Consider the following 25,205-nt stretch of genomic DNA (forward strand, 5'->3'; position numbering starts at 1 on the left):
GATTCTATATAAATCACTTACCTTTTTAAAATTATTATTTTTTATTTGTATATCTGCATCTGCCATATGTATACAGAGATGTTGAGTCCCCTGGAGCCAGTTGTCAGCCACCTGACAAGGGGGATGGGAACTGAATTCTGGTCTTATGGAAGAGCACTAAGTGCCCTTCACCATTGAGTCATCTTTCTAGCCATTTGCTCAGCATTTCTATGACTCATATCTTTTGTGTATTTATTCTTGACCATTTGAGAAAGATTATCTCTATGTAGCCCCTGGCTGTCCTGGAACTCACTATGTAGACCAGGCTGGCCTCCATCACGGAGATCCACCAGACTGCCTCCCAAGAGCTGGGATTAAAGGTGTGTACCAACATACCTGGCTTTTGTCAGGAGGAGGAGTTTGTGACAGGATTTCTCTGTGTAGCCCTAGCTGTCCTAGAACTCTATAGACTAGGCTGACCTTGAACTCAGAGATCTGCTTGCCTCCCAAGTGCTGGGATTAAAGGCATATACCAGCATCATCTGCTCTTTTGTCTATTTTTAAAGATAGGGAAGCATTTTTAAATTCAAGTTGTAAAGAGCCAGGGTTGGAGTGTAGCTTAGCCTGGTATTCAAGTGTCCATATGATCCCCATGACTGCAAAAAGCAAAAGAATGTATCTGTATAGTTGACTATAACTGGTTAAAGCTGCTCTTACTGGTTCTCTGAGAGAAGTTAGTTTATGTTTACAGGCTGTATTTTACACTTCTGGATGGAACCTATTTTCTGGTGCATGGTAGCACGCACATTAACACTGACCTACATCTTAGAGGCCTTGTTTACAAATTAGACTGGAGCTGGAGAGATGGCATCCTGGTTGTGAGCATTTGCTGTTCTTGTAGAGGACCTGGGTTTAGTTCCTCTGGAGCTGTTACAGGTGGTTCCTTGTTTCCTGATTGTAAGTCCTGGGTTCTGAACTTAGGTCCTTTGCAAGAGGAGTACCTGAGGTGTCTCTAGCCCTTGTAACATTTTTTGGAAAATTATATTATTTGGGGGGCGGGCACACACGTGGAAGTCAGTTGACTTTCCTTTAGTCATTTCTATTCTTTCCACCATGTGGGATGGAACTCCAGGTGTCTGGTGTGATGACAAGTGCCTTAACCTGTTTAGCCATCTTTCAACCTTTCCCACTCTGAATGGCTGAGGTGGAACCCAAGGCCTCACGTATGCTAAGTGAACACTTCAGAGACCATGGGTTACACATTCTAAACACCAAAAGTGTTTGTGGTGAGACTAATATAAACTGAGAGTTTATGTCCTCCATTAGATTCAAAATTGGGCACGAGCTAAATGCTTTCAGTTAAAATCAAGTAAATAATTGGGTGTATAGGGCCACTGTGAGAATTGCATAGGAAAATACTATTTGGAAACCTCATGGCAGGGAATAAATGATAAAAACGGAAGGGAGATCCTAGCTTGTGGTGCTCAGCTGTAGTTATCTAGGAGGCTGAGGTGGGTGGATGGTTTAACATCACCCTGGGCAATACAGAAAAGAAAACACTGGATCAAAACAGCAAAAAACAGGTCAGGGAACTTGGCCTGATTCAAAATCTCTTGTGTAGAAAAGAGACTGCTACTAAGTCTAGTGTTGTGGTCACACTTTTGTGCTCTCAGGAGGCTAAGACAAGACTGCAGGTTGGAGTCCAGCTCGGGCAACACAGGTAGACCCTGCCTAAGCAACATATTTTAAAAAGTGGGCCAGTGAGATGGCCTGGTGGATCAAGGAGCACGCACAAATGCCTGAATACATGACTTCAGTCTCTCGGACCCACAGTGAGAACTAGCTGTGCAAGTTGTCACATGCCATTCGAACACAAACACATTTTTAAAAAAAGTATTAAATGGTTTGCATTACACTGACTCCACATGTCCTCTAGCCGCAGTCAATGCTCATGCTTGATCAAACATCCCCTCCCCACAAGAAAGAAAGCTGAAGAAACAAAAAGTTAAACCTCCCTGGAGCCTTCCAACTCTTGAGGGACCCAGACCAGCACCACGAATAAATCGCCTTTGGCGTCCTGGACGCACGGCACCTTGGGACTTGTAGTTTCCAGGTCACAGATGTTCATGAGTATTGGCGGGAGTGGGTGGGGGGGGGGAGGGAGGAGAGGAAACTGCGCATGTGCAGTGCCGCTTGTCGCACGTGTCTTAAGGAGGGTTTCTGTTTATATTAATTTAGCTAGTCTATTTGGGAGTTTTCTCTTGATTCTCTCAACCGATCTAGTAAAAGAGGCTCCAGTTCTTGGCTTTTCATGAGTGAATGTTGCCGAGAGTATACCAATGGGAAAGTGTGCTAAATTATTTCTCTTCAATTTGAATACCTAGCCTAGTCCCTCACCTGAAGGTCAATAAAATATAGGACAGGGCTTGGATGTCCTTTGGGATTAGAGTCCTGGTTGATTTAGTAAATATTGGTTTAGGCAGGTCGCGAAGACAATGAACGGGCAATATTGAGCTGTGCTAAAAGCCAAAATTTCAAAGAATAATTTACGACCTGTCGCCCAAGTTTAACTTGGACTGTCTTTAATGGAGCAAATTATATAATATCCACTGAAATGGAGGCGAGTGTCAGGAGAGAGCGAGGCCCTTACCAGCAGCATGACTAGGAAGGGAAGAAGACAGGAAGTGAGAGGAAAACACCGGGGTTCCCAATTCTAGACTACTATGCTTTGCGGTTGGAAAGGAAAAACAGTGCTCTGCTGGATTCGAAGCCCTTGTCTAAATTCTCTGGGCAAGGGCTCTCATCTTTTATCTTCAGGTAGGGAAGGGGATTAGGTCTTCTGTTCAAATTTACTAGATCATTTTATTTAAAAAGTGATAGCAGGGTGCTGGAGAGCTGGCTCAGCAATTGAGAGCATTTGTTGCTCTTCCAGAGGACCTCGGTTCCAGTGCCAGCGTAGCTCAGCTATCTGGTAGGTCTGGTTCCAGGAGATCCAGCTCTTGGCTTTCCCTGCCACTAGACACCAGCAGGCAAAACATCCACGTACATAAAACTTAAAAAGTTATAGCCTTGTGGTTTTTCCAGGTCCGTACAAGTGTTCCAGTATTGAACAAAAACAAAGAGCAGAGAATTGCTCCTGTCTCTGTTATAAAATCCACCCCAAGCTGCGCGTTTTGCTCTTTATTCGAGTGTGGGGAGTTAGTTGTACAGGGGAGCTGAAGAGAAACAGCCGTTTTAATTTATTTTTCTTTTTTCAAGACAGGACTTATTTTTTGACGAATGAATTACATGATGTAGCTCAGGCTTTCCTGGGACAGTATACTCTCTGTTTCTCTGCCTTCCTTCTCCCCAAGTCCTGAGATTACAGTCTTATGGGTCACGCCAGTCTGAGAACGGTTTAATTTTTAGGGAATGCAGTAAGGACGCAGTTAGCTGTTGAGGGATTCCTAGGTGCATTACACACCGGGAGTACCCATGTACTTGCAATTTTCTAGTTCCAGCAACAAGCTGCAGTCAGGAGGCTGGTTAAAAGTACTAGCTACTCTTGCAGAGGATCCAGGCTTGATTTCAGCATCCATATGGCGGCTCACAACCATCTGTAACTCCAGTTCCAGGGGTATGTCCAATATCCTCCTCTTCTGGTCCCCACAGCTCTTCACGCACATGGTTTTGGCAATATACATTTTAAAAGAAAGGAAGAAAACTGCAGTAAGAAAAGGGAAACGAGATGTTGGGAAGACCTAACGGCTAGAGAGGCTTAGAGGCGGGGCTTATCCTGTCACGTGACCCAGCATGTTCTGGGCCGCTGCCAGATCACGTGTGAGTGGTGCGCCCTCGTATTGGCTTGGCTGGGCCAGTTTGAACGGCCTACGGAAGCCGAAGTTATTCATTTCGGCCGCGTTTATTTTTTTTTTAATTCCCTGGCTTTGGTTCCCTCCTTCCGCGCGAGCCTCTGGAGAAGCTGCAGCACTTAGGCGCCGGCGCTGCCTTCCGGGGCCTGGTAGGTGGACCTTGCTTGGTCGCGGCCCCTTGGCTTCAGCTCTCCTCGAGTCTCCCTGGGTTCTGGGCCTGCGTCGCGCGCCGCCCAGGCGTCGGGGTCGCGCCCGGCTGAGAGGCGGGGAACCGGGTTGGGCCAGCTCGCGAGGCCGGCAGAACGGGCCGGGCGGGGGAGGGGGAGCTGAGCCGATCTCAGGGGGTGGGGCCTCGGCGCCCGGGCAGGTTTGGGTGCCACGAGATGCGGGCCAGTGGGGCGGCTGGGGTCGGGCTGGAGGGGCCCTGATTGGGGGAAATCGTCGGGGGACGTCTCGAGGATCGGGTGTGTGGGGCGATCTGTTTCGGTGGGGTTTGGTTGGATCTGATTGGGAAAGACAGCTTTGAAAGTTGAGGGGGGGGGCGTTGTTAGGTCCTGATAGGGAGGGGCGTCAGACTTAAACCCAGAGGGCTTTGCTGGGTCTGACTGTGAGGCGGTGTTGGGATCCGTTGAGGGTAGCGCTCCCGGCGAGTGTTTGTGTGGGACTCTTTTTAAGAGAAGCTGCAGGGATTGGATGGATGGGGTCTCCGACACGAGGTGGTCGGGGGTTAAGGGACCTTGATTGGGGAGCTGACAGAGATCGGTCAGGAGAAATTACTGCTGACTGGGGCGGAGGGAGAGAGAGAGAGAGAGAGGCTTGGCCAGATCTGATTGGGGCAGGCGGCCGGCACAGGTTCTGGGGGCTTTGGTCGCGGGTTGGGTGGTTTTGACTGGCTCTCGTTCAAATAGACTTTGGAGACCTGTCGGACATTGCTTGTGTTCTGGTTAAAGGGAGTCACTGGGCCACGTCTAGATCAGAAAGGGGGGCACGTGCCTTTTCCGAGCCGGTTTAGGGGAGGGAGCAGGGATGAGAAGGATCTAGGCACTTGGGACCTAGAGGAGCTCAGGAACCAAGAGGCGGCTGGGATCTAGCGGAGCTTGAAGGCTTGATCTTGGGAGAAGGAATCCTCGTGGACTGAGCTTTCACCTGGAAGACCGCTGGGGTGGGGCCCTCGCCCTCGAGAGAGACGGAAGCCGTAGGGCCCGTAACCGGGGGCGGCATGGACCGCCACGGGAAGAGGGTTCCACGTTAGCCTCGCTGTGGATCCTTCGCGCCCCCGCCTCAGTTCCTGATGGCTGGCTTCTGCATCTTCCCCCCACTCCCACCCCCAAGCCCGCGACTGCGTGGCCGAGGATGGTTTAGCTGGTGGGGACCCGCACTTGGACAGGCGCGGTTCCGAGGCCTCCGCTCGTCCGCGGAGAGCGCTTGCGTCTGCATGCAGCCGCCTCTGCTTTGGGGACTCAGCTTGGGTCTCACACAGAACCTAGTGACCCAGCGCTGACCCAGGCCCCTACCCCTGCAGTTCGCCTTGCGCCATGGACTGGCAGCCAGACGAGCAGGGCCTGCAGCAGGTCTTGCAGCTTCTCAAAGACTCGCAGTCGCCCAACACAGCTACTCAGCGCATTGTGCAGGATGTATCCTTCTTTCCTTCCGGGGCTGATGGAAAAGGGCTGATGTCTGGCTAGAGAGGGAGGGACCACTTCTTGATCCCCAGTCTTTGCTGCAAGAGAGAACATGACATGAGACGAGAATTAAAAGCTTAGATCCCTGGTTCCATTTCCAGAGGTGCAGAAAATGATGGGAATGCCTGATGTTCACTGAGCATTTAATCCTTTAACTGTCTGAGTGATGGGAACCTGGAGGCTTAGGAAGGGGAAAATGCCATGGATAAGCCTCAGCTAGGAATCAAGGTAAGAAGCCCAGCCATCTCAGATTTTAGTCCAATCTGCCTTCTCAGAATGAGGGTGGATGAGGAGGGACGCTGGAGTTGGAGCATGAGTGTTTGTGGCAGAAAACTTTTTTTTTCTAGCTGCTTGTTTAAATATATAAGTACCCTGGTTAGTTTTGTTGTCAACTTGATACATCTATGAAGAAGGACCTTCAGTTGAAGATTGCCTCCATCAGAATGGTCTGTGGGGCATTTTCTTGATTGATAATTGATTCAGACAGGCCTGCTGCCCAGCCCAGCCCAGCCCAGCCCATTGTGGATGTTATCCCAAGGTGGGTGGGCCTGGGCTGTGGAAGAAAGGTCACTGAATGTAAGTCTGGGAGGGAGCCAGTAAGCAGCTTTTTACTTTGGGACTTCTCTCCATGATGTGCTAAGACAAACCCTTTATTCCCTGTCTTGGGTCATGGTCAGTATTTTGTCACAGCAGCAGAGAAGCAAATTAGAGTAATGAGTTCAGATTTTTAAATGAAATGCTCATGGTGTGGCATGTATCTTTAATCACAGCACTCAGGAGGCAGAGGCAAGTGAATCTCAGAGTTTGAGGGCAGCCTGGACTTGTAAACCTTGTCTCAAATATTTGAACAGTATCAAGTTTCACTTGAAAATGGGCAAGTCCCCTACCTTTTCCTGCAGTGTTGAGGATGAAAGGTCCAGAAGCTTTCTGGCCACTTGTTTTATCATTGAGCCACATCCTTGAGTCTTGCTCCCTGGATCGTCAGTCATTTCTCTCTCCTCTCTTGGGGCTGGAGACTGAATGGCCTTGCATGTGCTAGGTGTGCATTTTACTACTGAGCTGCTCTTTACCCTGTGCTACTCTTTTAAGTCAGCATCTCTCCATATAACAGAACAATTACTGAATATGTAGTTCAGGTTGGCCTTAACCTCAGGCTGATTTTCCAGCCCCAGCCTCCCTGGTGCTAGGATTATAGACATGTACCACACTCAGGCAGCCTTCCATTCTGGTTGAGAAACGCAGGCATAATTGGAGTGCCAGGGTCAGAAATGAGTAGCAGCTGTCCTTTTAAGAGGAGTAGTGTTCCCCAATCTACTACTGCTTTGGTAAAGGGATAGTTCAGGAAGCTCAGACATGTGCCCTCGTCCATGTGTGGACTTGGTCCTCCTGAAAAGGCCCTGTGGTGCTGTAGGGACAGTGATTGGTCAGTGTCATCCCTGGAACTGGCTGCTTAATTGCATTGGTCTCTCACATTCTGAGCCATGTGTCAGTGAGAGAATGTTGCCTAGGAAAAGTTCCTGTCTCTCGTTCGTTTTGTTTTTGTTTTTGTTTTTGTTTTGAGCCAAGATCTTGGGATGTAGTCCATGTTGGCTTGGAATTCAAGATCCTGGCCTCAGCTTCCCTAGTTCTGGGATCCCAGGCGTGCCCCAATACACCTGGTTTTCCAAGTCCCTTAACAGCTTGACAGAAACTTAAACAACTCAACCAGTTTCCTGACTTCAACAACTATCTGATCTTCGTCCTGACCAGACTCAAATCAGAAGGTATGTTCTCTGTCCCTCCATGCCTGCAGATCTTGCTTCTTTCTACTCATGCCACAGCCCTCTGACCTTAGCATTTTCCCACAGATGAGCCAACTCGCTCTCTCAGTGGCCTCATCCTCAAGAATAATGTGAAGGCGCATTACCAGAGCTTCCCGCCTCCTGTGGCTGACTTCATCAAACAGGAGTGTCTCAACAACATTGGCGATGCCTCCTCTCTCATCCGAGCCACCATTGGTGAGGGGGCTATGGGGGTCGTCATCAAGGACACACTAAGGGCTTGCCCTGGGCCAAGAAGCTATTCAACGTGTGTTCAGGGTATTGCTTACTGAATGCTGCAGCACCCTCTGTGATAGCACTATTACTCCTGCCATCTGACTGGAGAGGAAACAAAAAGGGACTTGCCTGGCAAGTAACAGCTTGGAAACAAGCCAGGCAGTGCAGGTCAGTCCTTTTTTCCTCCCCTCTTTTTCTTTTTGAGTCCAAGCTGACCTCAAACTTTCCAATTTTCTGCTTCAGCCTCCTGAGTGCCTCAGTAACTCAGTATCCACAATTTTGTGACATAGTCTTGAACTCTGTGTTTAAAGTTCAGCCTTTGTAATACTTGCTTCCTCTGTCCACGCGGAGTCATTAGTAGTACACCTCAAATGATTCGTGTATAGTGAGAATTAGTTAATGGAGGCACCTTGCTGAATCCAGGAAGAAGAAATGTCTGAGCATATTACAGCAGGAGGACTAAGATTTGCTTAGGCCATTTTCCCTTAAGGGGGAAAAAAAATCACTACAAAGATTAATAGGTGATTTCTTAGCAGTGTTTTTAATTTGTAGTTATTTTGTGTGAGAGAGGGCACACATGTGCCATTGGAGAGTCAGTTCCCACCTTCCATCTTATTGAGACAGGTCTCTTGTTTTTGCTGCACAGTGTATTCCAGGCCTCCTCTGAGAGTAGAAGTGATGGGATTACAGGTGCATCCAGGTCATGTAGCTTCTGGGGTACAAGCCTGTGTCATTCAACTTGGGTAGTGGGTCTTTTTACCTACTGAGCTGTTTTCCCAACTCCCAGTTGGTTTTCTTCTCTTTCTTTCTCCCCCCCCCCCCATTATTTTCTTGAAGTCTGTCAACTAAATTTATTTCTTATTTGTGATGTGTGTGGGGATTAGAGGACAATTTTTGGAGGTTGTTTTTCTCTACTTGGGCTTAGGCCATCAGGGATGGCAGCAAGTGCCTCCAGTAAACCAGCTTGCTGTCCCTTCTATAGACTATTTTAAGTAAATGATAGCTATTTATTTAAACCTCAAGAAAGGAAGCCATAAAAAATAAAGGCTGGGTATAGTAGCACATGCCTGTAGTTTTAGCATGCACTGGGAGTTTGAGGCCAGCCTGGTTTAAATAGTTCTAAGCTAGTTTCTGGTGAGATCCTGTCTCTAAAAAAAACAAAGACTAGATAAAACGGTTAGGTATGTCTTTAATTTCAGCACTTGGGAAGTAGTAGCAGATGGGTTTCTCAGTTCAAGGCAAGCCTGATCTACTGAATGAATTCCAGACCTGCCAAGTCTGTACATATCCAAATTTTGTTTCTTGTCTTTTTCCCTTAGCAGTATGGTTGTGTTTTGTTTTGTTTTTCTAATTTGTGTGGAAGGTGGAGTGGGGTGTGTAGTGCCACTCTTCATGTGTGGAGGTCTGAGAACAACTTTGAGAATTTTTTTCATCTACCATGTGAGTCAGATTTGGTGGCAAGCACCACTCAGCTCCCTCACTGGCCCACAGTGTACTTTTATAACTAGGTATTGTTGACATTGTTACAGTAATTGTAAGTCAAGAGGAGGGGATTTACAGTCTGTGAGGGTTGAGGACATAGCTTAGTTGATGTCATGTGCCTGCTATCTATAGGAAGAAGTGCATAGGTTCTCTGCAAGTACCGTACCAGTTCCTGTAATGCCCTTGATTTGGCATCTTTGAGGACCTGAAACTAATTCCCACAGAATGTCTGTACTTGAAGAAACCTTGGAAGAGCTTTAGGGCTCTGATATAGGATTTTGCTACTCAGCCTTGGAATCTTCTTGCCTTGTCCTTCCAAGGGCTATAGCATTACAAATCTCTACGATAATGCTGGGATCCATGTGATACAAAGGCTTTGTGATGTGGCCATCACAGTGGATAGGGGTTGTCCCATCATGGGATGGCATCATCCTCTGTCTGTCCAATCATTTCAGAGAGACTTTTCAATTTTAGGGGTTGGCATCACTTGAGAGTTAGTTGGCAGTGGCATCTTCGGCCCTTGTGAAACACTGCCATCTTGTGTTGATAAGTGGGTGTGCATTGGCCACCATATCCAACTCTGCCTCAGGCTGCAGATGAAGCCTTCTGCTTAGTACCTGTGGGTTTCATTATTCTAAGTCAGTATATTGTAATGTAACATTAGTCCAGCATCAGTATATGTGTTTATTTAAACATGTATTCTCTATTGCTCTGTGTGTGTGTGTGCGCGCGCGCGCTACATAAGTACGTGGTCAGGTGTGCATACCTGTCCACATAGACAGGGGCAGAGGAGGACATCAGATATTCTGTTTTGTCACTCAAAGAATCTGGAGCTAGGCCAGCAAGCCCAGAAAACTTCCTGTCTCCACTGATCACTGCACTGGGATTACAGGGTGTGCCACCACACCTGGCTTCTTATCTGGGTGCTGGGAACTGAACGCAGGTACTTCATACTTGCCCAGCAAGCACTTTTCCCCACTGAGGCATCTCTCCGATCCCCATCTGTGGATTTCTACTAGTCAGTAGAGCCCTCTCTCCATATAAAAGAGCCTTCATCACTTGGCTGCTTGGCCCCCTCACCTTCCTGCCCACAACCTCTCTTTCCCCACTGACTTTTCTTCTGTTACTCTGCCAGGCTTGCCATACTCCAGCCAAAACACCTTTGCCCCCTCTTCATCTGTTTTAACTTCCCTTAGGTCTTTGCACACATGTCAAGATGTCACCTGAACACCATTTTAAAGTTGCTCCTCTCTAGCTGGGCCTGGTGGCACAGGCCTGTAACCAGCTACTCAAGAAGTGGAGGCAAAAGGGTCTGCAATTCAGGTCTTGCCTCGGCAACTCACGATCTTAACTCAAAAGGCTAAAATAACGTTAAAAAAGCAGGGTTGGGTATTTAGCTCAACAGCAAAATGCTTGCCCATTGTGCACAGGGCCCTGGGTTTAATCCTTGGAACTATGAAATAAAAATATTTGAAAAATAATTTGCTCTCTTCTCAGCCCTTGCCTTGTGATCACCTTGATCTTTGGCTTATGCCTCTTGACCTCACTCACACTTTCTCTTGAGTTCTAAGAGAGGTGGTTTTGGGCAGATCCCACAACCTAGAACAGAGCTGGTTCATAGTGAGGCTCAGAGGATATGTGCTGAGTCACCAAGTACTGCCAGAAGACCTGTTGCTCTACTGTAGAGTGCTTACTTGGCGTTCACGAGGCTTGGGTTTCATCTCCAGCACCCTGAAGGTGCCGTGCAGGACTTGCATGGGAGAGAAGAGCCTGTTCCTTTGGTGGGGAGGTTGGAGGGACCAGTAGGAACTTGCCCAGCCTGAGCAGCCTCCTTTCCCTGGCTGCCCCAGGCATTCTCATCACCACCATCGCTTCCAAGGGTGAGCTGCAGATGTGGCCTGAGCTGCTGCCCCAGCTGTGTAACCTGCTCAACTCAGAGGATTATAATACCTGTGAGGTAGGCGACAAGCAGTCGGTGGCCTGGCCCAGTCAGGGGCTGGAGCTTGGAATAGGATCCACAGCCATCTCTCTGCCTCTCTGCTCAGGGAGCCTTTGGAGCCCTGCAGAAGATCTGTGAAGACTCCTCTGAGCTGTTGGATAGTGATGCTCTCAACAGACCCCTGAACATCATGATCCCTAAGTTCCTGCAGTTTTTCAAACATTGCAGCCCCAAGATCCGGTATGTGAAGTTCCCCAGGGTACATGGGTCTTAGAGTTGGTAGGCAGGTGCAGTTCAGAAGTGATCCGTGCCTTCACTGACTACCAGGTCCCATGCCATTGCCTGTGTGAACCAGTTCATCATGGACCGGGCCCAGGCACTAATGGACAACATCGACACCTTCATCGAGGTGGGTCACAAGGCTCAGGTGGATGGGGAGAGCCCTTGGGCCCTCAGGCAGCTGACCTTGTCCTTTCTCACAGCACCTCTTTGCCTTGGCTGTTGATGATGACCCTGAGGTGAGGAAGAATGTGTGCCGTGCCCTAGTGATGCTTTTGGAAGTGCGAATTGACAGGCTTATCCCTCACATGCATAGCATCATCCAGGTGTGTATGGCCAACACCAAGGGCAGGGGGTTGGCTGGAGGGGGTTGGGGAGTTCCCTCAGTTGAGCTGGGTCTCAGTTTCTTCCCATTGCCCCAGTACATGCTGCAAAGGACCCAGGACCATGACGAGAATGTGGCCCTGGAGGCCTGTGAGTTCTGGCTGACGCTGGCCGAGCAGCCCATCTGCAAGGAAGTTCTGGCTTCCCATCTGGTTCAGTGAGTGCTGTAGCCCTCCCTTCACCTGTGCCTCCCCACTGACCGATTTTCCTTACCGTAGTTCATGTAGTATATGTTAGTTTACTTTGATTCCTATTACCTTGATTTTCATGGCTTCAGAAATTAGGTAAAAGAAACCAAGTGTGGTGGCTCGTACCCATCACATTTGAGGCTAAGGTGAGAATATTGCACTAATTTTTGAGACTGATTGGGCTACATAATTCTAGGCCAGTCTGGGTTGCTAATGAGACCCTGTCACAAAACAAAACAAACAACCACCCCCCCCAAAAAAAAAAACCCAAAAGAACGCACACAAAGATAGTAGGCAAAAAGATGAGAAAACAATCCTTCCGTCCTTTAGCAAATCAAGACCTAGGACAGGAAGGACATACTCTTCCTTTGTTCCGGCTTTCCTTTCAGGCATGACCTTCCTACATAGGAAATGCTGTGGCTCTGGCATTCTTTTTGTTTTTGGAGACAGGCCTTTTCTGTGTAGCCCTGGCTGTCCTGGAACTTACTCTGTAGACCAGGCTGTCCTCAAACTCAGATCTGCCTGCCTCTGTGCTGGGATTAAAGGTGAGCGCCAGCCACATTGTCTGGCAGACTCTTGTTAATTCAGTTTAGGAGTTCAGAGGCTTGGGTGATACTTTAGAGTAACGGAAGAGCTTTATTTATTACTTTTTTGGGTTTTTGAGACAAGTGGGCCTGGGATTCACATTTTAACTCTCGATTCCAGTGCTAGTGGTAGAGGCATGTGGCACTATGGCTGGTTTGATCCCCCTTTCTTTGACTAGTCTGGGTCACTTACCTATCTCAAATTATTAACAAGTAGGGATTGTGGCTGGAGGAACAGAGAGGACTTTCAGGAGGGATGAGACGCCCTTTGAGAGGGCAGGATGGTTGAGTCAGTTCTTATGCCCGAGTCTGTGTTTCAGTGTGTGTAACTACTTTGCCTGCTTGTTCCCTGCCATGGGCCCAGCACCTTCATCTTAGTGAGCGATGCCTGGATGTTGGGTGGGATGTTTGTGCTCTGTGTAGAGCTAGGGCACAGCATTTCCAAGGTCAGGGCCCTAGCGTTCATTGTGATTGGGTCAACACCTATCTGGTGGCACACTTATCACTAAGAGTGGCAGGTAGGGCATCAGGGTGTGGCAGGAAACATTTGTAATCATAGTGTTTGGAGGTTTCCACAAAAAGTTCATGATGTCCTTTTTGTTTTATTTTTTAAATGTGTGTTGGTATTGTGCCTGCATGTTTATGTGAGCATCCATGTGTGCAATGCTCAGAGAGCATTTGATTCCCTGGGGCTAGAGTTAGAACAACTGGTGATCTCAACGACTGAGTTATTTCTCCAGTCCCGGTGGCTACATAGATCGTTTCAAAAAGGGGGAACAAAAATTATGTCTGTTAATCATGTTGGCTGAAAATGTTGTTAATTCTCTTAAGGGGAATAAACTGATACAGGACACAGAAGTATGAGTATATTGAGCAAAGTCTGTCCCTTGCTTAGCTTAGCATTTCTACCCACACCTCTGCTTTCTTCAGGATGGCCACCTGAGGCAGAGCCTATGTGTTCACACCAACAACCTCTATCCCCACAGGTTGATCCCTATCCTTGTGAATGGGATGAAGTACTCTGAAATTGACATCATCCTGCTTAAGGTCAGCTGGGGTGTCCACAGTTGGCTATGGGTGGCCCAGACCATGGGTGTTGTTGGGTTGGAGCCTCCAGCCTGTGCTGAGAAATCTGCCGGGGCTGGTCCCTAGGGGGATGTGGAGGAAGATGAGGCAGTACCTGACAGCGAGCAGGACATCAAGCCACGTTTCCACAAGTCACGCACAGTGACGCTGCCCCATGAGGCTGAGCGGCCTGATGGCTCTGAGGATGCTGAGGATGATGACGATGATGATGCTCTGTCGGACTGGAACCTGAGTAGGTAGTAGGCCAGCTCCTCAGGGATGGGGAGAAGCTGGTGCTAACAGTTTGTGAAGAGTTGATGGTGACATTTAGTCTCAAGAGTTGAATACCTGCCATCCAGGCCTCTCTGAGCCCTAGTCCTGTTGTCCCCCTTCAGGGAAATGCTCGGCGGCTGCGCTGGATGTCCTTGCCAATGTCTTCCGGGAGGAATTGCTGCCCCACCTGCTTCCCCTGCTCAAAGGCCTCCTGTTCCACCCTGAATGGGTGGTCAAGGAGTCAGGGATCCTGGTGCTGGGTGCCATTGCTGAGGGTGAGTCCAAACATTTGATCGGCATCTACCTGGGCTGACCTGGGCAATGCCAGTGATAAATGCAACTCCATAACACGGGCTGGGCTGCCTCATCCTTTCCTTTCTTAAAATTTTATTAATTGGTTTTCAGGACAGTGTTTCTTTGTGTGTGTGGACCAATCTGGCCTCCAACTCAAAGAGACCTGCCTGCTTCTACCTCCCAAGTGCTGGGTGGGATTAAAGTCATGCACCCCTACTGCCTGGCTTCCTCATTCTTTTCAAATAGCTGTTATCTGTCTTCCCCTTGCTTGGCTTGAAAGACACACCCTGATCCTACCCATCACCCCCTGCCATCGCTAGCAAATTCTCAGCACACTAGCCCTCTTCCTGGTTCTCACGCAGGTGATCCTGTGATGGTTCCAGCATAGATAGCAGCTGTAGTACCCACTTAAGGTTCTTCCTCACTACTCAGCCACAAATCCAGGGTTAAGCCCAGGCTCCATACGTGGGCAAATTGAGCTACATAGGCTGTTAAATTTAACAGTGTAAATGAGACAGTGGTGTGTATACATGTAGTTACAGAACTGGAGGAAGACTTGCAAGTGTGAGACCAGTGTCATCTGCACAGGAAGTTGAGGCAAGCTAGGGAGACATCCCAAACAATCCATAGTGTGGCTGGTAGTTGGCATAGCTTTGGGGCTTCTTTTCCTCCACAAGACATAGGGTATGCCCTGTGACCATTTTTGGCACATGTGACCATCTCACTACCCAGCATTGTCACCAAACTCCAGATATAGGCAGTAAGAGCTTTCAATCAGGAGAGCTTTTAATACCTGTGAGTGAGGCTTGGGGTTGGATGGGATACGGTCTATCATTTCAACATTTGTCTGGATTTTAAAAGGCTCGAGGTTCCATCTAGAAATGGTTTAATGACTTCTACTTCATAGGTCATCTCAGATACCATGCAACATGTGTGCATGGCTATTTTTTTGTTTTTTTGAGATAGAAATGATGGGAGATGTCATTCTGTAAATATGTTTCTCTTATTGGTTAATAAATAAAGCACTGTTGGCCAATAGGAAAGCAAGATAGGCGGGATAAGGGAGTAGGAGGAGAGAGGAAGGTAGTAGGGAGGAGATTCAACATGGAGGAGAGCACAACACTGCCTCTCTCTCCGGTAAGATGAGACCACATGGAAATACTTAGATTAATAGAAATGGGTTGATATTTAAGACAGAGCTAGCCAATGAGAAACTAGTAACTGGCCAACAGCATTTATATCTAATACAGCGCCTCAGTGTGTTATTTGGGGCTGGCCCGGCGTGAGACCAGATTGGGGGTGTGTGTGTGTGTGTGTGTGACAACACACATAGAAACTTATTCATAACATAGAAACTTATTATTCTTTGATTCTCCTGCCTCAGACTTCCTAGTGCTGGGATTACAAGTAGTTATCACCACATCTGGCTGAAGCAGGATCTCTTTTACATGCTGAGCAAGTCTTGAACGTGTAGCAATCCTGCCTCAGCTTTCAGAGGACAGGGAATATCACCTGTGAATATGTTGGGCAACCCTGTTAGGTGTACTGTGTTCTGTAGACCAGTAAAGGAGATCTATCGAAGTTGACCCTAAAGTAATAAAGAGGTATGTTCAAAGCTGGGCACAAGCCTTTAACCCCAACACTCAGACGAAGGCTGATCTCTGCAAGTCAAGGCCAGCACAGCCTACACATTAAGTTTCAGGTTAGGCGGGAGGGGTAACTAGTGTGTATGAAGCCCAAGGTTTTTTTGTTTTTGTGGTTTTTTTTTTTTTTTTTAAGACAGTGTTTGTCTGTGTAGCCTTGGCTGTCCTGGAACTTGATCTGTAGACTGTTCTGGCCTCTAACTCACAGAGATCCACCTGCCTCTGCCCCCCAAGTGCTGGGATTAAAGGCAGTTGCTACTGAGGCTGAAGAGATGGCTCAGAGATTAAGAGCACTGGCTGCTTTTCCAGAGGTCCTGAGGTCAATTCTCTATACCCACATGGTGGCTCACAACCATCTATGACATTTGGTGCCCTTCTGGTGTGTAGGCATATATGCCAGAACACTGTATACTTAATAAATAAGTAAATATTTTAAAAAAATATTGCTTCCACCACCCAATGAGGCCTAAGGTTTTATTCCTAGTATTGCGAAACAAACCAAAAAAACCTCTGTAAATAATTACATTAAAATGGTAACAAAGGAAAAAATGGCCGGGAGGTGGTAGCTCCCGACTTTAATCCCAGCAGACTTTAATCCCAGCACTCGGGAGGCAGAAGCAGGTGGATCTCTGAGGTCGAGACTAGCCTGGTCTACAGAGCTAGTTCTAGGACAGGCTGCAAAGCTACAGAGAAACCCCATATCTTGAAAAACCAAGGAAAAAAAAGAAAGAAAGAAAACCAAGATAAAAAATGAGAGCTGGAAAATTGGCTCAGTGGTTAAGAGTGCTTGATGCTCTTCCAGAGGACCTAAGTTTCATTCCTAGAATCCACCTATCCTCTCACAATTTCCTGCAACTCCAGCTCCTGGACAGCTTACATACTTACTCTTCTGACCTCTGTGGTGCCTGTATATCATCAGCACACCCCCTCACACAAAATAAATGGAGAGAAAGAGGGAGGGAGAAGAGGAAAAAACACATATACCTCAGAAAGTTTCAAGTTGAGAAGCGCTTCCTATCCGTCTGGGTCCTTGCTATCCATGAAGTCTAATTCACTGAGTAACCCTGCACATTTTGATTAGTCTCATGCTATTTTGAAAGCTGTGTGTGTGTGTGTGTGTGTGTGTGTGTGTGTGTGTGTGTGTGTGTGTGTGTGCGCGTGCGCGCGCGCTTTCTCAGTGATGTGCTAGCCTCAATTGTATGGCATGCCTCCTGCCTTGTTCTATGCACTGGCATTGTAGGTTTGACTACTGCCCAGCCAGAATTTGAACCACCTCCAGTCCCAGGGCATCTTCTGTGTCTTCTCTTGCTCCTGCCTTTTATGGGCTCTTACAGGCCTCAAGGCCTCAGTTTTCCCACCTATTACATTGGGTTGGATATGTGTAAGCCTCAGCCTTCTCTTAAAGACTTCCTATCTCCCGGTTACTGCAGGCTGTATGCAGGGAATGGTGCCCTATCTACCTGAGCTGATCCCACACCTCATCCAGTGCCTGTCAGACAAGAAGGCCCTGGTACGCTCCATTGCCTGCTGGACGCTGAGCCGCTATGCCCACTGGGTAGTCAGCCAGCCACCTGACATGCACCTCAAGCCTCTGATGACAGAGCTGCTCAAGCGGATCCTGGATGGCAACAAGAGGGTACAGGAGGCAGCCTGCAGGTGAGCCTTGACCCCTGACCCCTGTCTGCACAGTGGCCCCTCACCCTGGGAAGTGATGAAGCCTTTGACTGCTGACAATACACTGATCTCTGTTGTATTCGTACTGGCTGATCCCATATACATCCTCCCCAGCTTCCTGTGGTGTAGCTCCATTTGCTAGAGTCCATTAAGCTTTCCTTTGTATCTCTTCATCCACCAGTGCCTTTGCTACCCTGGAGGAAGAGGCATGCACAGAGCTGGTCCCCTACCTCAGCTATATCCTCGACACTCTTGTTTTTGCCTTTGGCAAATACCAGCACAAGAACCTGCTCATCCTCTATGATGCCATTGGCACCCTGGCCGACTCTGTGGGCCACCACCTCAATCAGCCGGTGAGTCCTTAGAGACCCTTTGCCCTATCCTTGTGTCCCTTGGCATCTGGTGTTAAGATGCCAGGGATGTGACCACAGCCTTGACGGGCAGGCCGAAGAACTTTATTTAATTAGCCTCTCTCTTACTCTGCCTCTAGTCTAGTGTGAGAGCTGGACAGTTTTAAGACAGCATGGTCAGTGCTGTGCTCGGGGGGCGGTGACCTGTGGGAAGCAGGAGGCTCTACCCAGGTTTCTGCAAGAGAGAGGAAGGGAAGGATTTACTAAGGACAGACAGATGAGAAGCATCAGCAGGGTTTACAGATCTTGAACTATGACCAGGATCCTGGATGTCATCTTTTAAGGCACAGCATTGACTGTGTTAAGCTGCCAACCTATCTAGGAAGCCCAATCTTCCACTCCTTCTCCAGGAGTATATTCAGAAGCTGATGCCTCCACTAATCCAGAAGTGGAATGAGCTCAAGGATGAAGACAAGGACCTCTTCCCTCTCCTGGAGGTGAGTAGGCTTAGGTCGTCCCTCAGAGTCCTCTCACCTGGCCAGAGCTCACCCTCGCCCTTTTCCCTGCCAGTGTCTGTCATCAGTGGCCACTGCCCTGCAGAGTGGCTTCCTGCCCTACTGTGAGCCTGTCTACCAGCGCTGTGTTACCCTGGTGCAGAAGACACTGGCCCAGGCTATGGTAAGCACCCTGGGCCCTCTGTGAACTTGCTCTACTGCCCAGGTCCTAGCCTACCTTCCTCATCTGCCCCCTTTGTATCCAGATGTACACACAGCACCCTGAACAATATGAGGCCCCTGACAAGGACTTCATGATCGTTGCATTGGACCTGCTTAGTGGCTTGGCTGAGGGCCTGGGTGGCCATGTGGAGCAGCTGGTAGCCCGAAGTAACATCATGACATTGCTCTTCCAGTGTATGCAGGTGAGTGGTCACCCTGCAGAGGCCACACTGAAGTCAGGCCACACCCAAATAGGCCAAGGGGACTTTTTCTAGGCCATCACAGTTTATATAACAGCTGCCATAGTTGACCCTGGGGCTAGTCAGGGCCTTGACTGTGCCCAGGGATTGTCAAAGAAGAGGCGTTCTTAAAAACAAAATTTCATGGGCTAGAGAGATGGCTCCACAGTTAAAGCATTTATTGCTCTTGTAGAATACTTGTGTTTGGTTCTTAGCAGCCACATGGTGGCTCACAGCCATCATAAACAGCTCCAGGGGATTGCATGCTCTCTTTTAGTCTTTGAGGACACTAGGCCCACACATGGTGCACAGGCATACATACAGGCAAAACTCTAATTATATATACACTTAAGATGGAAACATACATGCTTTTTTCTTAAAGACTGGGAATAATGGTATTACATGATCTTAAACCCAGTACTCAGGAATCAGAGGCTTATGGGTCTCTGAATGTTAGGTCAGTCAGGGGTACAGAGTGAAATCTTGTCTCCAGAATAAAATAGTCAGTTTTGTGCTGTTGAGATGGCTCAGTAGGTGGAGATGTCTCTTGTCAAGTCTATGACAACCTGGCCAGAGAACCCCAGGACACACACGAATAAAGAGTGAACCAGTTTTAGTTGACCTCTGACCCCCACGTCTGCCATGACACTTATACCTGCTTATGCATGCACACAGATTAAATAAATACAATTCTAAGTCTGAGGAGGTAGCTGTGTAAACAGTGAGCTCCACAGACTGGTTTTTGTTTTCTTAAGCAGTTGCGTTTAGTGGCACATGCTTGTAATCCCAGCTTTGGGGAGACAGACATAGAGGCAGTTCCTGGGGCTTGTGGTCAGCCACTGTATTCTAGTTAGTGCTCTCTAGGCCAGTGAGAGACCCTGAGTCACAAAACAAAGTGGAAGGCTGGAATAGGGATAGGCAGTGGTAGAGCTCTTGCCTACCATGTGTAAGGCTCTAGCAACCTCCAACACTAAAATAAATAAACAAGCAAATGTTGGCTGGTCCCTCAGGAGTGACAGCTGGTTTTTGCCTGTCCTCCCATATGCAGGTGTCTACTCATACCCTACCCATACATAAATACAGTACCTTTTTTTTTTTTTTTTTTTTTTTTTTTTTTTGGTTAGGAAATGTAGTGCAGGTTGATCTCAAAAATAAAATTTTGGGCCCAGGCCTTTAATCCCAGCTCTTTACAGGTAGAGATAGGTGGATCTCTGTGAGTTCCAGGCTAACCAGAGCTATGTAGTGAGACCATGTGTCCAAAAATAAGCACACACACATATATTTCTATATGGGCTAGAGAGATGACTTAGTAAAATGCTTGTTGGACAAGAATAGGAACCTGCATTTGATCTCCATCACCCAAGGGGGCAGGTGCTGAAGTGTTGGCTTACGTTAAGGGTACTTACCACTCTTCCAGAAAACCTGAGTTTGGTTCTAGCACCCACATGAGGTAGCTAACAGTGACAACTGTCTGTATGGAACTCCAGATCTCCAGGGGATCTGACTCCCACTCTAGCCTCCAAGGACACCTTTACAACTCTTCCCCAGCATGTAAACATAATTAAAGATAAAAATAATGGGTGCAGCTGCACAGAGGAACCTGTGATCCCAGCACTGGGCAAGTAGAGACAGAAGGATCCCTGGGGTTCTCTGGCCAGGGGTCTAGCTGTGTTTCAGTGAGCTTAGGTTTAAAAAGAAATTGTGCCTCTAAAAATAAGGTTAGGTGACAACCGAGGAAGGTGACCCAATGGCATGCATCCTTGTGCTACATACAGTAGTAAGCCTGGTTTGTGCAGCAGACTCTGTCTCAAGAAAGAAAACTTAGGAGTGTATTTAATACAACTGTTACTTTGTGGTTAGGGGGCTGGGAATGGAACAGGGTTCTGGAACATTTTAAGTAAATGCTTACCAATGAACTCCACTGCTAGATCTTGGCAACAGGCTATAGTATGGTAGGAGGTGGCTAACAGTAAGGGACAGCCCTGCACCTCAGCCAGTGTTGTGGTCAGGATATGCTCAGCTGGCTTGGATGGAAGGAGTGGGAGCCCTGTCATTTTGCCACCTCTCCCAACTCCAGGATTCCATGCCTGAGGTCCGGCAGAGCTCCTTCGCCCTTCTGGGAGACCTTACCAAAGCCTGCTTTATCCACGTCAAGCCCTGTATCGGTAGGCTACCTACCCCCTTTACCCTAACCTATGGCCCCAGTACTGGCCTCTCCAGTGATGGAGACATGCCCCGGGAGGCCCATGACTGGACTGGGATGTATTTGTATTGTTTGATGGGTTGCCCAGCCAGTTCTGGGAGTGTGGCCTCATTGGCCTTTCTGCTCAGTCTTTTTCTGCTCTTTTTTGTTCCATTAGCTGAGTTCATGCCTATCCTGGGCACCAACCTGAACCCTGAGTTCATCTCTGTCTGTAACAATGCCACTTGGGCCATTGGGGAGATCTGTATGCAGATGGGTGAGTGCCCTGAAAGTGGCAGACTGTGTCTTCATTGGTCTCTTTCTGTTCCTGGGGGCCAGAGCTGGATTCTGACAGGTCCCCAGGAATGCCTCTGATTGTCTAGGGTCAAGATCATCCTTTGATTTCTCTGACAGGTGAAATCAAATAACTAAAAAGCCATTTATGAGGTGGGGTAAATGGTCTGTTTTTGCTGGACCATCTCATGTATAATTGCCTTCCTGAAAGGCTCAGTGGAATCACTTGGGTGACTGGACTCCTGACCTTGTGGGTAGTGAATTCAGACTCCTTTGGGTGGGTCTGTTGTGGCTGTGGACTTGGCTGGGAGCATCCGGAGGAGGTTCTTTGTTCTCTCAGGCTTTGTGGTACAGCAGAGTGCATGGGGCTGGGGACATGGATTGAGGTCAGCCACACTCAGCTGGCCTTCTGTGGGTAGAGTGGGCCATGAAGGGTTCTGAATGGCTGGTCCCTAGGGGCAGAGATGCAGCCCTATGTGCAGATGGTCCTCAACAATCTGGTGGAGATCATTAACAGGCCCAACACGCCCAAGACACTACTGGAAAACACAGGTGAGTACCAGGCCTGGGCTGAGAGGGAGAGTTCTAAGAACGGTGTCAACACCTGAAATGGGATTCTGGGAGAAACCCAAGAAAGAATGCTGGTTTTAGAAGATGTGGGAAGAGACCCAGGCTGGGTGGGGAGGACACCTTTATGGGCCAAACTCAACGGCCCAGGATAGTCATAGGGTCCTTCAGTTGGGGCCTGTGGGGCGGGGCTCGGTGCCTCCTATCAGAGGCCCCGCCACGTACCGTCCCCGGGCCACTCGGGGTTGCAGGTCGCCTGACGAGTCCCTCTGCCATTCCAGCCATCACCATCGGCCGCCTGGGCTACGTGTGCCCACAGGAGGTGGCACCCATGCTGCAGCAGTTCATCCGGCCTTGGTGTGTGCCTGCCTGGGTGGGACCTGCTGGGGGTGGGCAGGACAGCTGTGCTCCCTACGCCCCCCATGGATGCATGTGGGAGACCTGTACCCATGGACACCCCACCCCTATCCCATTCCCTCCATCCATTCCTTCACCTATGCTTGTCCAGCCCCAAGTCCATCCACTGACCTGCTGCCCTCCTCCACGGCCAGGTGCACGTCCCTTAGGAACATCCGGGACAACGAGGAGAAGGACTCTGCCTTCCGAGGCATCTGCATGATGATTGGTGTCAACCCTGGGGGTGTTGTGCAGGTCCGGGCAGCGGGACTCAGAGGGCAGGGCGGGGGCTGGCTTGGGCGGCCCCTCACATGGGATCCGTCATGTTCCAGGACTTTATTTTCTTCTGCGATGCTGTAGCCTCCTGGGTGAGCCCGAAGGATGACCTTCGGGACATGTTTTATAAGGTGAGACTCCTGGTCCGGTGGGAGTCCTGGGGAGTAGACACCACAGACTTGTCCCCGCCCATTGTCACCCCTGCCTTGCTGCAGATCCTCCATGGCTTCAAAGACCAAGTTGGGGAGGAGAACTGGCAACAATTCTCAGAGCAGTTCCCACCACTGCTCAAGGAGAGGCTAGCAGCCTTCTATGGGGTCTAGGTGAACAAGGAGACCACCAGGTAAGCAGTCATTTAGTAGTCAGGCCTGTCAGAGAGTGACAAGGATGAAGGCCCTGACCCTCCCTCTCCCCTGCAGGTTTCTGTCTACGTCATCGTCGGAGGGTGTGCTGGGGAATGTGCTGCTTCCAGAAGTCACTGTGCCCTGGACCAGGGGGGTTAGGGAGGAGTGATTGGGACCTAAATTCAGATGCACCTAGTCTGTGCATCTGTCCATCTGTTGGTCCACTTGCCCCACCGGGCCTGACGAGTAGGCAGGTGGGTGGGGACTCCATGCTCATCCTACAAATAGGGAGGGGGGTGGGACTTCTTGGTGGGCAAGAGTTCTCTAGGCTCTAATATGGGTCATCTCAGGCAAGCCCATTGGGCCAGCCATGTGGGAGGGAGGAATCCTAAGGCCTACCGAATCCGGTGTCAGATAAGGCAAGGGAATTACAGGTGGGGAGGGGGGTTCCTTGTAGAGAAGCATACACTCACATGTACACATGTGGACACACGCATGTGCAGGCACCGCAGCCAGCTAGGCTGGGCCAGCCGCCCCCACCATTTCCTCGACTGCATGGAGACAGTAGAATTAGTGAACCCCCAAATTATGCCTATGGCCTTCTGTGTACCTTGCATCTAGAGTATAAGAAGCTTCTGCTGTTTTGCTGGAATTGGTGGTGATTGGGAGGGCTGGGAGGTTTGGGGGACCTCAGCTGGGCCCCCAGGGCCAGGGGAGGAGGGCGGTCATTTCGGGGCTACCCTCTCAGCACTTGCACACTTTGGACCTGCTCCATACACTTCTGCCAGCATCATGGCAGCCTCATTTTAGTGTGTCCCCATCTTTTCACGTCCCAGCCAGCAGCAGAATGGGGACCATTGGAGCAGCTGGGACTGTCCTGAGGCTACCCTGTAGGCTTTTCCTGTGCTCCAAAGGTATTTAAATGTAGAGGTCTGGGACTAGTTTTCCTTAAGAGAGCTAAGGGCAGCCAGAGCAGCCAATATTTCTTGGACCACTCTTGAGACAGCTTCAAGGATAGTCCAGTTCTCTGTCCCTGAGAACTCCCTTCTCAAGAGCTGGGGTAACAGCATGTGATTGGTGAGGACAGAGGACAAAGGTTTACTGGGTCCAGCAAGATTTGAAGGCTTGGAGGAGCAGGGTGTACCCAGGGCCTCAAACTTTGTCCTTTTTTGGGACTTAATGCTCATCATAGTGTCCACTGGACTCAGACCCCCCACCAGATTGGTACACTAATTCTAAAAAAATCCTTGAAGAAATTGGTGGGGGATGCCATCAAGGTGGGAGGGGCATTCTGAGAGGAGGGAGGCATGATTACTTCCAAATTGGCTGTGGAAACCAGCCTCACAAGATCCCTGAATGTTTGTCCTCCATCCCCTTCCTTGCTTCCTACTGCTTTGGGGGCCCATTATATTTTGGGCTTTGACCCAAGTTCTGCACCTTAAGGCCTGTTCCATCATCCCTCCAAGGACCTGGACCTTATCCCACACAGGCCATGTGTCTTCTCTCAAATAGGGTCAAGCCCTGCCTCTATTCCCAGGGACACTTAGTGCACATTCCATAACTCAGCTAGTGGTCCCCATCCCCTCCAGCCTCAAACTTGAGCAGGTCTCTGGAAGCCATTTGTAGGGAAAAAAAATTTTTTTAAAGAAAAATACCATTAGCTTTCTGGTAATTCCACTTCTTTGGAGCATCCTCTGCTGGATCTTGGGGTGTATTGATGGATTGACTGATGGAGTTGTGACCACCTCTGCCCGAGGTGGGGGTTCCAACCACCTTCAGGAGAGGGGAGCCCAATTCTTGTATTTTCCTTTTTTTATTTTATTTTATTTTTTTAAAGAAATTATTTAATTTTTTAATTTATTTTTTAGTTGGTTTTTGCACAATGAAGTTTCAGTTTCTTAACCTTCCTTGCCCAGGGCTGCAGATCAAGTCTGACCTTGATCTGCAGCAGCCCCCCCCCCCCCATTTCCCTGAGTCTTTCATTACTATTACCTTGTGGGCTCCCAGGTCTATCCATCTGTTACTGTGCTGTGCTGGGGACTAGCGCCTAGGTGGCGTGAGATTCCACTTGTGTAGAACTTTGTTGAGTAAAGGTCAGTTTCTTGTGAAACCCTTGGTGTCTGGTTTCCTAGTCCTTGGCTTTAGTGGTAGAGTGGTATGGAGGTGGGTCTTTATGGGACTCCAGGGCTGTGGGAGCCATGACAGGAGAATCCATGGGCTCTGGGAGGAATAAGGTAGAGAATAGTAGAGCAGGACACCTGAGGGACACAGCTGGTCCTGGTGGGCTGCCTGATTGGAGCAAGAGGAGAGGATATCAAGTTTGAAATCAGCCTGGCTTGATTGAGACCTTGTCTCAAAAAATGGAGCTAGAATTCCATTCATGAGGTCAAATTAAGAGGCTAGTAGGTAGTTACCTAGACACACACAGTCAAATTGAGCGATTAAGGAGACCTGTTTTCATCTTAGTGATATGGGAAGGTGAGTGTGA

General features: G+C 48.8%; 1 protein-coding gene and 2 non-coding genes across 6 annotated transcripts; all 3 read left to right on the plus strand.

The window, feature by feature from the left end:
- The first annotated feature begins 3,822 nt into the window (after nucleotides 1–3,822).
- On the plus strand, nucleotides 3,823–24,827 carry Tnpo2 (transportin 2). Of its 4 annotated transcripts, none has more exons than XM_051195009.1 (25): nucleotides 3,823–3,979; nucleotides 5,353–5,464; nucleotides 7,200–7,275; nucleotides 7,360–7,509; nucleotides 10,881–10,987; nucleotides 11,076–11,209; nucleotides 11,297–11,378; nucleotides 11,452–11,574; nucleotides 11,671–11,789; nucleotides 13,391–13,451; nucleotides 13,557–13,722; nucleotides 13,865–14,017; nucleotides 17,110–17,335; nucleotides 17,535–17,706; nucleotides 18,114–18,200; nucleotides 18,274–18,381; nucleotides 18,464–18,622; nucleotides 20,736–20,823; nucleotides 21,019–21,117; nucleotides 21,591–21,686; nucleotides 21,953–22,058; nucleotides 22,253–22,352; nucleotides 22,430–22,504; nucleotides 22,589–22,716; nucleotides 22,793–24,827. In XM_051195009.1, exons 2-24 carry the CDS (start codon nucleotides 5,366–5,368, stop codon nucleotides 22,694–22,696), a joined length of 2,694 nt encoding a protein of 897 aa, XP_051050966.1. In that variant the 5' UTR covers nucleotides 3,823–3,979; nucleotides 5,353–5,365; the 3' UTR covers nucleotides 22,697–22,716; nucleotides 22,793–24,827. The 4 variants fall into 4 exon arrangements, with proteins under 4 accessions (XP_051050966.1, XP_051050968.1, XP_051050967.1 ...); XM_051195011.1 differs by having other exon boundaries at nucleotides 21,983–22,058; XM_051195010.1 differs by lacking the exon at nucleotides 3,823–3,979 and adding an exon at nucleotides 4,166–4,294.
- Nucleotides 17,382–17,451, plus strand: LOC127229963 (small nucleolar RNA SNORD41). The gene has a single exon (XR_007835152.1). It is a non-coding gene; the product is annotated as a small nucleolar RNA SNORD41 (small nucleolar RNA).
- Nucleotides 20,870–20,944, plus strand: LOC127229966 (small nucleolar RNA ZL2). The gene has a single exon (XR_007835155.1). It is a non-coding gene; the product is annotated as a small nucleolar RNA ZL2 (small nucleolar RNA).
- Nucleotides 24,828–25,205: the final 378 nt, after the last annotated feature.

Source organism: Phodopus roborovskii, unplaced genomic scaffold, assembly GCF_943737965.1.
Source record: "Phodopus roborovskii unplaced genomic scaffold, PHOROB, whole genome shotgun sequence".
NCBI classification, from domain to species: Eukaryota; Metazoa; Chordata; class Mammalia; order Rodentia; family Cricetidae; genus Phodopus; species Phodopus roborovskii.

Coding starts and splice junctions, on each gene's coding strand:
- Tnpo2 (XM_051195009.1), top strand. CDS start 5,366: ATGGACTGGCAGCCAGACGAGCAGGGCCTGCAGCAGGTCTTGCAGCTT. Junction 7,510..10,880: donor TCTCATCCGAGCCACCATTG/GTGAGGGGGCTA, acceptor TGGCTGCCCCAG/GCATTCTCATCACCACCATC. Junction 13,723..13,864: donor TCTGTCGGACTGGAACCTGA/GTAGGTAGTAGG, acceptor GTCCCCCTTCAG/GGAAATGCTCGGCGGCTGCG.